This window comes from Anser cygnoides, chromosome 11 (assembly GCF_040182565.1).
Source record: "Anser cygnoides isolate HZ-2024a breed goose chromosome 11, Taihu_goose_T2T_genome, whole genome shotgun sequence".
NCBI lineage: Eukaryota > Metazoa > Chordata > Aves > Anseriformes > Anatidae > Anser > Anser cygnoides.
Genome location: NC_089883.1, coordinates 2,657,884 through 2,675,500, shown reverse-complemented (window position 1 = coordinate 2,675,500; position 17,617 = coordinate 2,657,884). Strand labels below are relative to the sequence as shown.

General features: G+C 40.7%; 1 protein-coding gene across 9 annotated transcripts in view; it reads right to left on the bottom strand.

Annotated features, from left to right (window-relative positions):
- MEGF11 (multiple EGF like domains 11) overlaps positions 1–17,617 on the bottom strand; it is a 283,963-nt gene that overhangs the window by 73,013 nt on the left and 193,333 nt on the right. For all 9 annotated transcript variants that reach the window (XM_048076269.2, XM_013193194.3, XM_013193195.3 and 6 more), the window contains 3 exons: positions 14,544–14,680; positions 8,868–9,080; positions 1,699–1,873 (listed from right to left, as the gene is read on the bottom strand). In XM_048076269.2, the coding sequence (XP_047932226.1) occupies positions 1,699–1,873; positions 8,868–9,080; positions 14,544–14,680 (525 nt within the window). The remainder of the gene's footprint in view (positions 1–1,698; positions 1,874–8,867; positions 9,081–14,543; positions 14,681–17,617) is intronic.

Genomic DNA, 17,617 nt, shown 5'->3' with positions numbered 1-17,617 from the left:
ATGAGAGAGCAATGATACTAATGCCTAAATATGCTTCACTGATTATAGAGCTATCCTCAATAACCAAGCTGTTTAAATGTCAATGCAAGAAAGCTCTTTATTATGAGATTAAATATTATTTTGAAGCAATGCAATAGGATCTTCCCAGGCTTCACAGCTGCAATAACACTGTCTTGGAGCTATATATATTGGACAAATGATGAGTTTTTTTACATGTGTACTGTAAAGGGTCCCAAAATATTCTTGTGCTGCAAACTTGAGCTGCATTCTTTATAAGAAAGAGGGTCTTGGTATCTTTTTGTTTTGCATTTGTTACTTTTATGCTGCTGTCTTCATCTTTTTCTCTACTTTATATTAATACTTATGTATCACTGGTGTACAGACAAGATAAATTCTTGTTTTCTATTAGTGTAAATGAGTGGGGAATCAAACCTCAAAGCTCTTTTCTTCTTTGTTTTTCTTTTTTTTTTTTATTTAAAAAAAACATCTCTAAGTACTGCTGCCCTGCATGCTTTTGCCAGTCCTACACCTCATGTCTAAATAAATCTGTTTATACCCAGCATTGAGAGAACTCTGGAAATTAGGTGGAAGCTCCAGTTTACAGGTTCAGCTTTTGACATGAAGCAGAGAACAAAAGTGACTCTAAACCATAACCCCACTTCTGCTGTTCTGGAGGTGGCAGTTGGTGATCACAAGCTGAGGTGTAGATTTAGAAGGGAGGGAGGCTAAACAGGATTTAGCATCCCACTAATTTCATATAGGGCTCCACACATGTGATCTTGTCACACAGTTGCACATCCTTCCCATACAGATGACAACAGCACGTACCCCTGCAAAATACAGCAACCTTTTTCCAAGAAAACCGAAAGCACCGCAGTGGGCACTGATGGTATCTAGATTGGGCATGCCATACCCCTTCTGTTGGTTCTAAAGCTACCTGATATGATGTTCACTGTGTGTCATAAAAGCAAAGCAGAAGAGCTACAACATAGTCAAAGATCAGACCTCTAGCATTTTAAGATATGTATTCATTTCATTTTGAAGCTAACTTAAAACAAGAGGTAAAACACATCTAGGAGATGCACATTTTAGTTGGCTGCTAAATATCAGTGGAAACTCTTGTTTGTTCTATCAGCTCATGATCTGCCTTCTTTCTGTTTCACCGTGGCTGATTTCTTCAGCCATTTTATATTTCGTCTATAAAATATAAAGCTTGTTTACCTCAGAATGTCTGAGGCTCTTTCTGATGCTCAGGTAAAAGACACCTGCCAATATACTCAGAAAAGACATAAATTGCTCTATCATTTGTAACATTAAAAAAAAGTCTTCATCTATTAAAAACACAGCGTGACTGACAATGAACATGCTGAAAGGCCAAGAGAATTCTTTTTCTGCTCTTCCAGGCAGACAATAATCTGACATCTTTTTTGTTATGTCTTGACTTAGAATGTAAGACAGGGAACCAAGTCTTTATACTTACAACAGTCATAAACTTACAATACTGATGTTAAGTAAGTAAGCAGAAGTAATAGGTTGACACTGTTCAAAGGAGAATTATGTGGACTTACAGTAAAATGGGGAAAAATTACCTGCACCTGGCCACTTTTATGCAAATATTATTTGAAATGAGATTAAAGTCCTCTTTACTTTTGAGCAGGCACCTTATGAAATGCTCCATTGTTCCCAGCACTCACTTACCATGTATCCTGGTGCACACGTACACTTCCCTGTGATGCTGTCGCAATCTGCACCGTTCTGGCACGAGCAGGTCAGCTGGCAGCCTTCGCCATGGTACCCAGGGGGACAGGTTTCATTGCAGTAGAGTCCAGCCCAGCCAGCTTTGCAGCTACATTCTCCAGACAATGGATGGCAGCTAATGAAGACAGACAGATGTCAATGAGATGTGGACACGAAAGAAAAATACTGTCCATTAACTGCAGGAATACCTCAGTTAAACATTTCAAATGCAATGCCAGCAAGAGTCAGACTAAGAACAGAACAAAGCTGAGAACTGTCTGGGATGGTGAACATAAGCCACCAAATAAGTCAGGAAATATGTAGGGAATATGGAACCAAATACCATACTGCGGTGTCACTTGCAAACGTCTGGGAACTCTCACAGAACTGGTAATTTTAAACCCATTATATTTAAAAATATAATTTCTTTTCTGTTCTCAGATCAGAAAATATCTTTCTGTTCTCAGATCAGCGTGACCTGGGTTGTTGACATTAACCACCCGAGGATTAAGCCCTGTATGTGCCATACCTTTTAGGTGTAATACAGCCAGTTAAAGATATTCAAGGCTAGGAGTGATTCCCTCGGGTCCGGTCACTGTCCCCAGAGAGCAGAGCTCAGCGCCTGCCCCTTTGCTCCCCTCGTGAGGGAGCTGCAGGCCGCCATGAGGCCTCCCCTCAGCCTCCTCTTCTCTTTGCTTCATAGAATCTATTCATTTTCCTTTATGGTTATTTATTGCTACGGTTTAATATTGCGGACATGACTGAATAGATTTCTTTACACCTATAAAATTAATATCCTATATGTTAATTTTCAAGGTAGCCTCATAAAATGTAATTTCCAAGTATGTTTCTGGCAATTACTGGTAGGAGAGGTTAGTCACATACTGTTGTGACTAAGAATGATCAAATTTTGTGAGTGTCATGTGTTTCATCATAAATAGCGTTTGACTGAGTAATTAAAACAATTCATCAGCTTAACAAACTACTATCCATGAAATTCTTCTGACAAAGCAGTCCCTGAAATTATGGTTGTTCACACAGCACCTCTTAACATTTAGATGAAAATAATAAAAGCTCGTTTTTTTCCCCTCTGTGTCTATTAATCATTACCTAATAGGAGCAGAAAGCTAAACATTAAAGACATTTTAGAGTGGATTTTTTGTTTCTTTGTTTTCACTACTACCAGACGTATCATGCGCTTCCATGAGAACTGCATCTGTTGGCTAAATTAAATCTTTCAAACGTAATGTATGCTCATGGCAGTTTGAATCAGTCTATGACAATTCAATTGAAAATACTACACTCAGTAAGAATTTCTACTCCCAGGTTGGCTCCTTCATCAAAACAGACAGCTTTTTTTTTCATGGGATGCAGGCTATTTATTAAGAAATAAAACCAGCTAGAACCAAGTAGGTTTTGCAGAAGTCTTGGGGAGAAAGGGGCATAAAATCCACAACAAGGCCCAGTAAAGGGTTGAGACAATGTTCTGTGCACCGCCCCCCTGCCAAGCTGCCTTCTGCTCCTTCGTGAGGCTTTGAGCTAGGAAAAGCCCAATGCAGATGTGGGTCCCTGCATCCATGTAATCTGCCCCATGAAGCAAGACTGGGTTTATCGTTAGCCTTAGCATATCAGACTTTTCTTCTTCTCCTAGGCCAAGCACTTGTATTTCTTCAGGGCTTTGAAATACACATCTTTTGCTGTCTTACAGAGTGCTTTGAACTCTTTAAACACTTTAAATTGCAGAGTTATGGTACCCACAACAACAGTTCCAGGTAAGAAGCAACAGCTGGAGAACAAACTATATAGCAGGGTAAAGAAATCTTTTCCTTGATGGTAGCAGAATAAACGTTTCCCAAGCTTTTGGCAAACCAAACATTAACACACACCGTAGTCTTACAGTAGCGTAGCACGCAAAAAGACCCCGAAGCTATGTAGCTACTCCGCATGTAATGAGGTTGCAGGCTGTGTCCACCCTGGGGACATGGGAGAGTTGTCTCAGATAGGAGCAATACACAGCCCTGAATCACAAACACCCCTCTGACAATTAAGGTGCCCTGATACAGTGTTAACTTGAAGATGTCTGCAATTTAAATGCTTACCCAAAATTCATAAGACAGCTGTTCTCTTCCTGATTCTGCCAGTGAATCTTGGCCATATAAATGATCCCTTCTGTATTTCATCTTTTCCATCTGTAAAATGATACTTTTCCTCCTCTGCAGATTTTTAAGATCTGCAGCTGATGTCACTAAATAGTCCTAGATTTTTATTATTATTGTTAATATTTTTATATTCTGTTAAGTGTGAACTATTCCATTAAATTCATCAGAATTACTCACTAAATATATTGCAGCTCACAATGTAGAAGCAGTACATGTATGTGTGTATGTGTGAGTTAGGAACATTTCTCTTATTATGCATCCTATGCATCCAGTGTATCCAGTGAACTAAATGCTAGCTGCACTGAAGTTGAAAAATTTGAGGCAATTAATGGTAAAGTTGTTAAAACAAGGAATAGGAAATATAGTTAGAAGTGTGAATTATTTGTATAATTCTTCCCTTTCTGTTCTGAATGTCCCTTTCAAGGACCATATAACTTTTCAAGGCAATAGGAAAGTAGCATATGTAAGGCACTTCTCCATGCCACCAATAAACTGAAATTAAGAAATACAAACAGTTCCTCTGGAAAAGGATCTCTTAATGGATGGGCAGGAGAGCCTGGGGTTTTAGAAAGGATCCCAGAATGCAAACCCACTAACATCTGCTTTCAAACCACTTGATGAGAGCAGGAAGGAAACCTTTGTCTTGAAAGAATTTGGCAGTGTTAAGCATTAGTATTTGCATTGAATCTTAACAACCTTTATTTCTCCAGATCTCTTGGATAACAGTAAGGAATAGTGTAAAAAACCTAGAATGAGTGCAAGCAGCCAAGTGTTCCTCTGGCACTGGGCCAAGCAGAGGTGGAAACTGGAATCTGTCCACAGCACACAACATGGCAGGAGAAAGAAATTGTTCCATGGCTCTTGCTGCAGTTTGGAAGCTACCATAGGCTCCTTGGCTTTTGAGCCACATTAACAGTATTGAAAGATTTTTGATACTGTTTTGATACTAGCTGAACTGAAAAAAAAAAGAAAGTATTTTTTGATGTTTGCATTTTTTAAGCATCTAATTTTGAGGAAACCTGTTTTCTTTCGCTCCAGGTAATTTAACTTTCTAAAGGCAAATGGGGAAAATAAATGCTTTAGACAGCACAGTCTGTTCCAGTTCCTGAATTTGTTCTCCACACATCTTTCAGTCAAAACAAATTCTTCCCAGTGAATTTTCTGACTTTCTGTTTATATACTAGCACCCGTCATCTCATCTTAATAAATAGCTCTAATTCTTACTTAACGGTATTTGCTCTCTCTTGATGTCCATTCTACATCCAGTCTCCCTTACTAAATGCTCTCTTCCTTTTGAAGAAGTAGCCACAATGAGACCGCAGGGCCACTACTTCAGTCCAGTACACCTTCAAAGCCAGCCTCATTCAAGTACATTCTTGATTTAGTTCAAGGCAAAACTTCATGTAAGGTCTGTGGGATTTGGTCCTTCTAAACTTTTCAACATAGCGGCAATAATTAGAGCCTCTGGAGGTCTATCCATTCCATTAGACTTTGTCATGGTAGCTGAGCTGCAGGTAGAAAAGTGTCAGGGCTTAAAAGGTCATTGTGTCTTGCTTCCCTTCTCACGTCTCTGACCTGGGAAAGACACTACTAAAGGCTATGGGTCCACATGGTGACTCCACACCAGTGGTCAAGAAAGCCGGGTGGCTCAGACTGTTCCACCTATTGATCTTCTCCTCTACTTTCAGAAAAGCATGCCCTTCTGACTACTGCGGACTGTTTCAACATGTGTTTCTTGCACAGGGGAGTTTTTCCCAGTTGTATCCTTCCCTGTGGAAGGACAGTCCAAGTCACCAGTGCAGTATAAATTACCTAATTCTGGAGTTGTTCAAAAGTCACACATACAATGTGCCTTTCAGAGGGCTTTGATGCAGAAATTATTGGATGATGTTCTTCAGCCGTTGCTATGCAGGAGGTCAGAGTAGATGATCAGACTGGTCTCTTCAGACATTAAAATAGATAGATCTATGAAAATAGGAGAGCTGAATGTGTATTTCCTAATGTTCCTCTCTAACTTGCTCCTCAAAGCCCCCAGAACTTACTGTTCCAGCCAGCTTTCCAATGACCAGACCAAATGAGTCAAAATAACTGACAGAAATAAGCAAGCTTCCCTTACCACCTTTCAAGTGTTTATAAAATTCTCCTACACACTTAGGTATCACTAGATGTAGCCAACAGTTTAAATGGCTTCTGGGAAAAATGGAATATACGGCTGTCGATAAATTAATCGCTTTGGAAGACTATGGTTGCAGTAATGACAGGAATTCAGGGGAGGCGGTGGGTGGGAAGAGAAGTGTGTTGCATGGGACAGGCTAAACAATCAGTAAAAAGATTTGCTCAGAATACGGAGTGCCTTTAGAGAAGGTCATTTTCCATCAGCTCTGACACTCCTCGGCTCAGAAATTGACAGTGCTCTGAGGAGCTCATTGAAAAGTGGAAAGCTGAAATACCATGGATGAATGAAAGAACATTTACAGATCTACAGCTTGCTGATATCTCTTTGTTCCATAACAGCAGTGATAAGATGCAGGAAAAAGGGAGATTTTATCAATGGAGAGACTAGACTCATTTATTAAGGGAACAGAGATAGCATCTTAGCAGAGGATGCTGCAAGTGAAGCTGATGAAGCAGTGATGGGAGGGAAGGCATAACAAGTATCTGTCAGAGAGCAGCCATGCACAGGGCAGGTACATGGTGTGTAAGAATAACCACACGTCTAGAAAAAAGCTGGGAGAGGATTCAATCCTCCATCTGTCTGAGCCCTCTCACCCTTGAGACCTCACCTTCCTTCACAGGTAGATGGCTCTAGGCTGTTTCTTCAGGGAAGATCTTCTGGTAACCCCCTTGAGCATCTCCTGGCCAGTCCTTTGATTGACCCAGATGAAGTCTTGCACCCTCAAACCCCCAATCTTCCCACATGTAAGAGACTCTTGATGAATCGAGCAGTTATCTGAGAAACCGATGCCAAACTCATTCTTGCCCATGGCCTGCAGACCTTCCACTGTGTTTACAACTTTCTGGGAAAAAGGGCACACAGATTTCTGCGGGCTCGGATACGAGGGGGTGAAGACACAGTGTCAGCTACTGGCTGAGAGCTTAGTCTCACCCTACCATACACATGAAAAAGAGCTTTCAGTGAGGAGCAATTTGCTGTGTGTTTACCGCAGGTTTAAGTCATGCATACTGGCAAAAAACTGTGTTACGCAGGAGTTTAAAACTTAGCTCTGTCTGCGGTAATTCTTGAGTCATCACCTGTCCTCAATACAACACAACATTAACCTTTTGTGTGTATTGCTCAGCTCATGCCTCAGGGATGTTATTTTTTGCAGTGGTATCATGATATACAAAACACTCAGAAGGGACAGAAGCCTATTGTTTGGAGCTCCCCTTGAGGTGCCGAGCACTTTGGATCCTCGCTGTCAAACCCTCCAGAGCTAGCAGCTGTCTTTCTGTAGAGGACTCGTATGATCAGGATTACAAGGCTTTTTAAGTGATCCACTGTGAGCTCCGACTTTCGGTGAAGCAAAGCCTCTCCACTCACAGTTGAACTTGAATTTACAAGAAAGATCACCTGTTTATTTCCAAGACTGAGACAAATAGTCTATCTCAAGCACACAAACAGATTTGCCTGAAGTGTTTGTGTGTGTGTGTGTGTGTGTGCATGCACAAATTAGGTGGTATTGCTTGCATACATAATTGAGGAGAGTGTTTATATTTTATCAAGCTGCAACATTGCCAGGTAGGTTTGTCATCATCAGCAAGACAGTCAGGTCTCCACCTGTCTGGTTTAAAATTGAAGAATGTTCGTATCAAGGGCATGTTTGCTTGGGCATCAATTATCCTCATCTCCCTCTGAAGCCTACACAATCCTGGATTGGCTGTGAATGCTTAACAGTAATGGACAAAAAAGAGAGGAAATCAGGTGGGAGCTGAGGGGCCCTGCAGACATGGAAGAGAAATGTGGGCACTCCAGACCTTCAGAAAAGCTCATGCCAGGGCGTTTTTGCTGTCCAGGCTGCCTTTACTGTACAGGAACCTCCAAATAGCAATTCTAACAGTCAGGAGATACAAAAAATAGCAAATTGGATAACAGAGAAGAGTCTTAAATTCTTCCTTTTTGCAGGTTCAGAAAACTTATTAAAGCCTGCAAAGGGAATGAAAAATCAACCTGTCTCGTGTTAGTCTCAAGTCTCTTTGTGGCTTTAGCTCTTAGTAATAAGAACCTCAAGAATAAGATCCTAAAAAAAGCAAAAGGGAATAAAACATTGAGACCTGACCTTTTAAGTGAGGCTTATTCCATTTTAGGTACACTTCCCTGATATTTTTCTACCTGAATATTTCACACATACACATACTCAATGAAGAGCAAAAATAGGCACATATGAGAAGAGAGGAGATGTCTATTTTGACAATGTCGGCTTCGTTACAGTTCCACAGACTGACTTGGGGATATTGATTTTGGTCTATTTATACGTTGTCCTCAAGTGTTCTCAACAAGGTAATTTGCCACGAGACATAAACTGAAGCAAATTAGGTTTCATTTTGAAAGTCTCCTTGCTGTCTATAGATTTAACAAGAAAACCTGTGTCATAAAAAGAGCCAAAATGATGGATTTGACTAAACATATCTATATATTTTAAACTTCACTGGGTCATTATACATATATATGGGTTTAATATATTTTTTTTATGCCCAGAAGACTGCAGCTACAGGATAAGACCATATGTCAGACTGTTTTAGATCTTATCAAAACTGTTTAAATAGTTAACAGATACATGCTTAGTAGATGGCTAGACTGAGGCTTATGATTCCAAACCTGAGGTCTTTTAAATCAAAGGTTGTAATACAGAGGAACTGTATGTTCTTAATTAAACCTACAGAGAAAAGGACGTGGTTGTAGTTAAATGAATTTTTTCCCTAATGCTTTTATTTGAGCAGTCCCTGCACTAGTATATAACATGATGTACTTACCTGAGAGTGTTGGTAATATTGCAAGGACATCTCTTGTTGCATTTGAGGCCATATAACCCTTCTGGACACATTCTTTCTTGGCAATGAATCCCTTTAAATCCAGGGTCACACATACATGCTCCATTGACGTGATAACACTTTGCACCGTTTTGGCAGTCACATCTTTGTGTGCACTGAAAACCATATGTCCCAACAGGACACTCTTCTTGACACCTGTAGTGAAATATGTGAGACGGGATCCAATTAAATACTGTAGTCTAGTTTACTTATGACTCTTACATGGGCATGTTTTTGGTAATGAATTAGATATAAAATCATTGCTCATTTATTTAAGTAATATGCCGTGAACTGATGTCATTGGGGTGATGTGATATCTTGGGCATGTAAATAGCTGTTAACTGAAAGTGCATTAATCTCTGTCCAATTATATCCCGCAAAATTTGCATTAGTTAACAAAGTGCATTCTTGTTTCCTGGACCTCAGCATTTCCATTCACCAGCCATAAGAAATTGATATAGAATAAGATACTTTACATATATATATATATATAAACTTCATCTTTTTGTTCTCTTTTCATTACAGAAGGACTGTGCACCTTCTTTAAAAGCATTCAGTTGTCATAGAGTGATGAGGTCTGAAAGGAAATGTGGTCTATTAAGCATTAAGTTAAATGTACTCCAGCAACGTATAGTTTTACGTTCCCTCTACGCTGCCATCGCACCTGCTTTATACCAACTAGGAGAAAATATACTCCTTTGTATTTTGCGTGTGTTCTGAGTAACTGCAACTCAAATTTGCATTTCATCTCTTACTCCAGGGATGCTAAGTAGTATAAAATCTCCAGACAAATCACTTTCACACTCCTTAGTGTAGTATCTTCTCCAAAACTGCCAACATTTTTAATATTTGATACACATAAAAATTGAACCTGCAAACACTATACAGATTGTTTTAAATTACACCTTCCATGCACTGTTTTCTACTGTTTCCCTACTGAATACATTATGAAGCCTGCCAAAAAGCCTGTTTCATTGTCCTACAGTTTAAGTGATTATAATATTTCCCATTTTAAAAAGCTCAACAAAAGTTCTAAAAGTAGCAACTGATTCTGTGCTTGACATAATTCAGTGGTTTCAAAATTTTGCAATGAGTCAGTACTACAGTTTACATGATCCACCGTGAAATACAGATATGCCTTTACAGTTAATAAAGAGAGAAAAAGAAGTCCAGAAAAGCCCAATTCCCTTATCACATGGATGCCAGATATTGGAAATTGCCTATCAGCATTAATTTAATCCTAAGCATTGATTAAAGTGTATACTGTAAACTCAGAGGCAATTGTTAAATGTCTTTCTACAGGTCATTTCACAGCTGGCAGGTGAGAGTTAATATAACGATCAGTAATAAAAGATTAATGCGTGATGCAAGCCAGGCAAAACTGCAATGAACACTGTCAGTATATAAGAAGAGAATTGCTATTGCAGCTTCAGATTATCACATTTTACTAAAAATAAATGAACAAAGCAAAAGGCCGAGCTGGTGATTTAATTGCAGCAAGCACCAACGCAGTTGCTAGCTACACAATCCAAGTTCAGGAGTTCATACGAGACCCAAAGAGAGGAGCCTGTGACAAACAGGAAGGGAGAGAACCACCAGCGGCACTGGCTGCTAGCCCTGCAGCTCTTGGGGTAGTTCAGCTGCAAAGGAAACAACCAGCAAAGAACGAGGAACATTAGGGCTGAACCACTTGAAGCAAATGAAATGCAATGAAGAACATATTAAGATGCCTTATGTCGCCACTGCCGTACATAGCTCGACTAGTTAGCAGGAGAGCACTGTACTCAACGAGATGAATACTTAGTCAATAGTGCACTATATCATTCTATATTTATCGAAGATGAAGCATTACCTAGCAGGGAGAAAAGCATCTGGAAATGAAATATTGACGACCTAATCCATTTACATAATTAGCCTTTTTCTACTAACAATTTAACCAACTTATTTATTTGGAGATCAAGCAGCTACTGCTAATGAATTTTATACAAAGAATACTAATAATGACTCCTCTGGAACATAAGAATAATCACAGCAGGAATTAGCTTTCTACTTAAACATCCTTCCTTTGCAACATATCAATCTAATGTGTCCATAGCACCATTAACAACCAGATACATTGTTCAATTAAATTACAAAATGAGCTGCTAAACCCTAGTTATGTTTCTTGTTTAATTTACATTGCTTTCTGCCTATCTGGGGAGATTCGTATTACAATATCCACTGTACTTTAATATGTACTATAATTATTTGGGTTGGGACAGGATAATATGGCTGTCACCTGTAGAATTAATGGAAGCAATTTCACAAAATATTAAACATAAGACAGCCTGCTTAACTGATGAACTTGGTACATACACCTACAATTTTTGTGGACTTTATTTTTAATGGAATAACGCTGTAAAATATTTGGGGCTTTTTCCTCTGTTTGTTTATTTTCACAACAGTGATCACATTTATGTCGCACAGACAAATATTGAAAGCCATCCAAAAAACACTAGTCTGCGAATCGCCTTTCTGTTGATAGAAGTTACAAACACAACAACAAACGAATAAGTCTACTCACACTGTTACAACAAATGTGGTATTTATTCTGCTCAGACTTAGTCTTTAAGTTTAATGGCAATATGTAAAACAAAGCTAAAGCAGTATGTTCGCTTTTCCAGTCAGCCATTGAATTCCCCATTCCCAGCTTCTAACTGTGCTTCTGCTATTATTCCTCTCCAGTTTGCAAAATACACATTTGCATGACATATCCAGTCATTGCAGCACAGCACAGAGCTGCCTGCAGTTATTAATAGTGCTTGCCAATTTACTAGATATTTAGTGTGTTGCCTCTTCCTGGAAAACAGGTAGGGAACAAAGTGTGGCAATTACACTTACACAGACCTTTATGACCATTTCATCTCCACAAATATTTATCTAACTACATGTTATTATCTTCTGCACGAGACAATGGCGGTGGATTTATACAGTACTTACTGACAATTAAAAAGGATAATAGTAGATAAAGCACGTTTACTTTTTTATTGCTGTTATTCACAAAATCTGTTATTACGAAGAATATTTTTTCATCGCCTTGTACAATTTCAAAGAAATCATTATTTTGTTGTGCAGCAGCTTTCTCCTGCTACACTTGCAATTATATTGCAGCACAGCAACAGCTACGAGATCCAGAAAGTAAAAGAGACCCTAAACTAACACGGAGCTGACTAATCCATTCCATTGTCCGTGCTCTACAAACACACAACTAAGGAAAGCAATTTAGACTTTTTTAAGACCTTGTGCCTGCTCCTGCCATCGGTGAAATCAATGGGCAATCTCCCTCCAGCTAGCTGTAGCTGACAGCAAGGTGAGGGTATGCGCAGCTCTTCAGAGCAAAGCAGTTTGTGTCGTCCCAGCCCAAGCAAAAGGCTCCAACTGAATGCAATGGGCCCAAGGCTTCACTTCCCTTGCTAAAGGCTGATTAAAGGCTGATAAACATTTTTTAACGTTCTGAGAACCCATTTGGAAGGTGGTAATGTCTAGGCTAATATTAGTTTTGCTTGCTGCTTTCAGAACTGTCCTCTCTCCTAACTTTCTCCTGTACTCATTAATCTTCTCACGTGCCCACATTTCTGCTCCTCAGCCTCGCCCTTCAATGTCTATCTTTTACCTCCCTGCTCCAGGAGAGGGCAGGTGATCCATTCCTAAGGGTTTTGCTTGGGTACAGGTTCACTGTGAGACTTTCCCTCAGCTTCTTTTTGACATTTTCCAACCACTTGTGCCTTGTTTTGTCCCTCCCTGCTTTTCTTCGTCATCCCAAGCCACATCTCTCTTTGGAGTCCAAATCTCTCTCACCTTTCTGCAAGGACAGATCTGAAGAGCCCACACTCCCTCTGCTCAAGGACAGTTCTTGTGAAGTCTCCCCTGTAGTGCCTCCTCTGTTGTCTCTCCCTGAGCCTTTTTCTCCAGACCCTTTCTAAGGGGGATAAAGTGGCAAAAACCTTTGCTTTTGATAGGACTCAGATTTGGGTCTTCTGCTATCTACTTGCCATCTCCTTTCTGGGTCCATCAATGGTCCTGGTCCCCAGTTCTTCTGCTCTTATTGCTGCAGTGCACCTAAGTGTTGCAAGCAGTACAACAGCCCGTAACTGTTCTTTCCCTGTGCCATGCTCCTGTAGCAGAGCCAGCTCTTCTGCTGCATGTCCTCCCTCGCGGCCGGAGGCTATCTTGGCAGCTGAGCAAAGAAGCTGGCTCAGCTGCAGGCTGCTGGCTGGAAGCTCCTGACAACTCTAACGCTGCTGATTCACCTATGGCCAGAAATCGATCTGGGTCTGCAACAACCAGATGAGGAGACCTACAGCCAGAGGGCCGGGACTGAGGGCAGCTTGTGATTGAAGTGCGGTCACTACTGTAGGTGTGAGGCTGCGCAGCTGCTTCTTTTAGAGGAATTGTCTCCAAAAGGTGACAAAAAGAAAACTTTGGTTAGCGATAGCAATTATACGGTGCCCTCACAGTGTATCCCAGGGATCCTGAAATCACTGCCTTCAGATGGAGGATGGGGGAAGAGACACACACTGATATTTCTTCACCTAACTCAATTTGAAATAGAAAGTATTTCCACCATATTTAACCATGTGCAAATCCTGCCATAATCTCCAGAGCCCCTTGCCAATTACCCCTGTCAATGAAATGTAAAAAAGGAGCACCCACATTCAACGGGACAGAACACGGCCTTTGGAACACCAGAGCAGTGTTAAAGGCTCGTCTGTTTGTGTGCTATAAAGACCTGCTGATTATTTAATGATGGAAGAAATGAGAAATTCCAGTGAGCTTTGCTGCATAAAAATATAACTTTAGTGTATGTTGACATACCAGCACTAGCTTATTCTAGCTAATAAAAGAAGAGAAGATATAGGAGAAAGGGCTTTAGCACAGGATATGCTAGTCAGTTGTGCCCATAGTCTCTGTAAAGTCTGGTGACATAGTCCAATCTCTAGTGAAAACTGCAAATGAAAGCTTCTTCATCTGCAGCTTCCTCACCATCGTTAGCCTTGCTGGCAGGATTAGCTGGAGGGCTAAGCCAGCATGTGTTACAATCCCACCTTGACTTTGCTCTGTAGTCATTTTGCTAAGTCCATGACACCTTTGTAAAGCAACATTATCATCTGCTTAGATTGATTTACGGGTGAAGCCTTTCGTTTATGAATTTTGAGGATTTATCACCCTTTGTTGGTGTCTGAGATGGATCAGTGCTGCAGCAGCACAGAGGGGATGAGGGAAACATTAAACTGCTGCATTGCTTACTCTTGAGGATATTAATTTGTATAAATATAGTTCATTTACATATCTTGTAAACATGTAATGCTCTCTACTAAATTTATCACTGTAAATATCTAAATTAAATTTAATCCATTAAATTTTAAAAGTTATATTAAAAAAACTGTAAATGGAGAGCATTGCCAATAAAAAGTAATAACATTGCCACATTTATAATGTTTGAACTGCTTTAGAAAGATGAACCTAATTGCAGCAAGAGAAGCTTAACACCGCTTTTCTGAGAGTAAGATTGTCCTAGAAGGGATATAAATACTGCCAACTGATGGTTAAAAGTAAAGGCTTTGCAGTTTTGATTTTTACCTGTCTCCCATATAGCCAGGTGTGCAGATGCATTTTCCTGTCACAGGATCACAGTGTCCTCCATTGTGGCATGGACAGTCCTGGCTGCAGTTAATTCCAAATGTTCCAGAAGGACATGGCTGTGCACACACCAGCCCCTGGTAAGGTTGCAGAGAGAGCAATAGTTCAGTCAATGGTCATAATGCAATGAATTCCTACCCGCTCCTTTCCCTCTATCCTCATCTCTTCAGTCAGTACAAAGCGGTACATGCCAGTGCTTTTGGCAAGCTGTGAAAGAGGCAGGGTGGGAAGAAGAGACTGGGACTGTTGCAGAAAGACTCCAGTGATGACAGAGAAACAACTGGACACTCCACACTACCAGTGCGGCAGCCTTTTGGCCATAAGAAGTAGTTTTGCAGTAGAAAATCTCTCTAATCCCTCGATGCTGGCTGGATGCATCATCCAACATCCTCTCAGCTCTTTATCCTCAACCTTGGTGCCACGTTTCACTCCCTGACCTGCCTCAGTTCCACATCTCAGTGGCTACCATCTTCCTCCATTTCACGCTCTCAGCCCTCTGCTCTCCTCCCTCTTTATTCCTGTCCACACAAAATCTGGGTTGCAGTCTCCCTTTCAGCCTTCTCTCATCCTGACCCACCAAATCCCCATCTCTGAGATGTTTCCTCCCTCCCCATCCCACGTAACCATCTCTGAGAGTGAAGAACAGACGGTTGGTCATTCTTGGTTGTGCACCCTGGCACTGCTCAGCAGGAAAAGCAATTGCTGGGCAAGCCTTGCTTTAGCTGTTCATCCCCAAAGTAGAGAATGCTTCCCATGGGCAGTTTCTTTGGAGAATCAAATGCCAAATTCAGGTGGTTTTCCTCCAGGTGTCATATACTGTTCCCTGCCAAGTGTCAAGGCCTCGCAAGGATTTCCCTAGACTTTCTTAGAAGTTGTATAAATGGTTTTTTATGTGAGCAAACATAAAATCCGAGGCTGGCATCCAGCTGAATAATTTCAGCCAAAACCATTCTGGCAGTGCGTGATCTGAAGATGGGGTCCTACACTGGAAAACGTTTGGCAACGGTAGCAAGTGGAGCTGCTGCCAGTGCCATGCACAGAGCAAACTGTTGGACAGAAATGTGTTTTTCTTTATTTTTTTTTATTTTTTTTTGTTGTCCCTGTTATTCTGTTTTAATCTCCCGGAAGTCTTATTTCCCTAACTAAGACCCAGGGGCAAGGTGTTTTGAAAAAAAGCATATATTAGAACGAATCTATACAAAACATAACACAGGAGCATTAATGGCTGCTTTCACTCATTGGGGTTCCCTTCTCCAGAGTTTGGGAAGTTCAGCAGTATCCACAACCCCAAAGTGGAGAGGCTGCTCTTCAATGTAACCATAAAATAGATGCTTCAAGCTTTTCGCAGCCAGTGATAGGTGGTTCCTTGGCTGTAAAATAGACAGCTTGGCCTTGGTTCAAGAACATTCACATTACAGTGTTAAAAAACGGGTGTCTCTGGGCTTAAGTAATACATACTGCTATATATCTGAAAATGTAAGCGTCCATTTATCTTGATAATAAATACTTTCTCTCTTCACGTCTCAAAAAGAACAGGATTTCTATCAACAAATGATGAGAAAGCAATACTCTGTGATGCATCCCCTCGGAGCCCAGAGAATCTTCAGGCAAACTTTTTGCATTAATATGTACTAAGGGAATCCAAAACATCCTTCTCTGGAGGATCAAATGTCAGACCACCGTTTCCTGCTGCTTATACATCTAATCCGCAAAGTTCACCCCATCAGCAGCTTTTTTAAGGCTCTGATACCACCAGCTTCTGCTTTTAACATTGTTTGCTATATTATTACAATTTTGCAGCACAGAAAAGATTTCTTTTCTGCTCTACTGTTTTCTCCTCGCCCTCCCGCCCCATTTTTAAAACCCAAGACAGAAAGAAAAATAGACCCAGCTACAAACTTCATCAAGCGCGGAGGTTTCGGGGAATGAGAAAGAAGTGATTAGCACATTAGGATGTGTTGTATTAACATGGCACCATGATGCAGAGCCTCGAGAATGGAATCTGGCATCAAACGGGGTGTGTTGCTAGCAACAAATGTTCTGTCATGCAAGGAAAGATTGCTGCTTTCCTGAGCATGGAAATCTAGTCCTTCAAAAGTGTTTCTGAGAAGCGCTGTAAGAGCTGAATTTAACTTCCCTCCCCACTTCCTGAAAGTGCTTGGAGGATTTAATGCTGCAAATGTGAGAGATAATAGAATTAAAGCTGTAAATTGTTGATGAGGCCCTAAAGCAGCCACCCACTAACTCCCACACCCACAGACACAGAAGTGGAAAAAGCCCATCACTGCAGAATGCTGGAAGCCCCATTTTGTTGACTCTTTCAACAGAATGCGTTGTTAGCCACCATCCTCTTGGTAAAAAAAACTTGAGACAGTAAATTCCCACAGGACACAGTTTGTACAACTTTTTATGCTTCTGGAGAGTCTGCATGGGTTGGGAGGAAGCAGGAGGAAAGGAATATTGCAGGTAATAAAAGAACCAGGCTCTGAAGGTGGCAGATCCAAGGAAGAACCCAAGAACCCTAGGACTTCCTCCTATTCAACTTCTTGCGTCCTCTTCCATATCCCAGAGACAACCAAGCTCCTGAGGGAACTGAGCTGCTGTTAATAAGTCTACCCTAGGAAGGGATAAAAGTCACAGCTCACCCATCAGCAATAAAATCCAAGTGGATTTGCACTTGTATAAATCCAGGGAGAATTCTCTACTTCCAACATGATGGTATATTCAACACGTACATGCAGTCTCAAGCCTCAAAATCAGCAAGTAAAATTCCTGGTGTCAAAGAAAGACTATCTAGGGTGTGAAATAAAGTGAATGCTGTCTAGCAATCATCTCTCTCTCGCTCATTTACAGCCCACTTGTGTCTCACTTCACAAACCATTCCATCCACCAAGAGTTAAAACTATAGCATGAAAAAATATTTTTTCTCTCCCTGTGTACTGAATTACCAGCTTTTCATTAAAACCCTGGAGAGACCCTTTATACTTAAAATCTCAACATTTACAAGCTGAGTG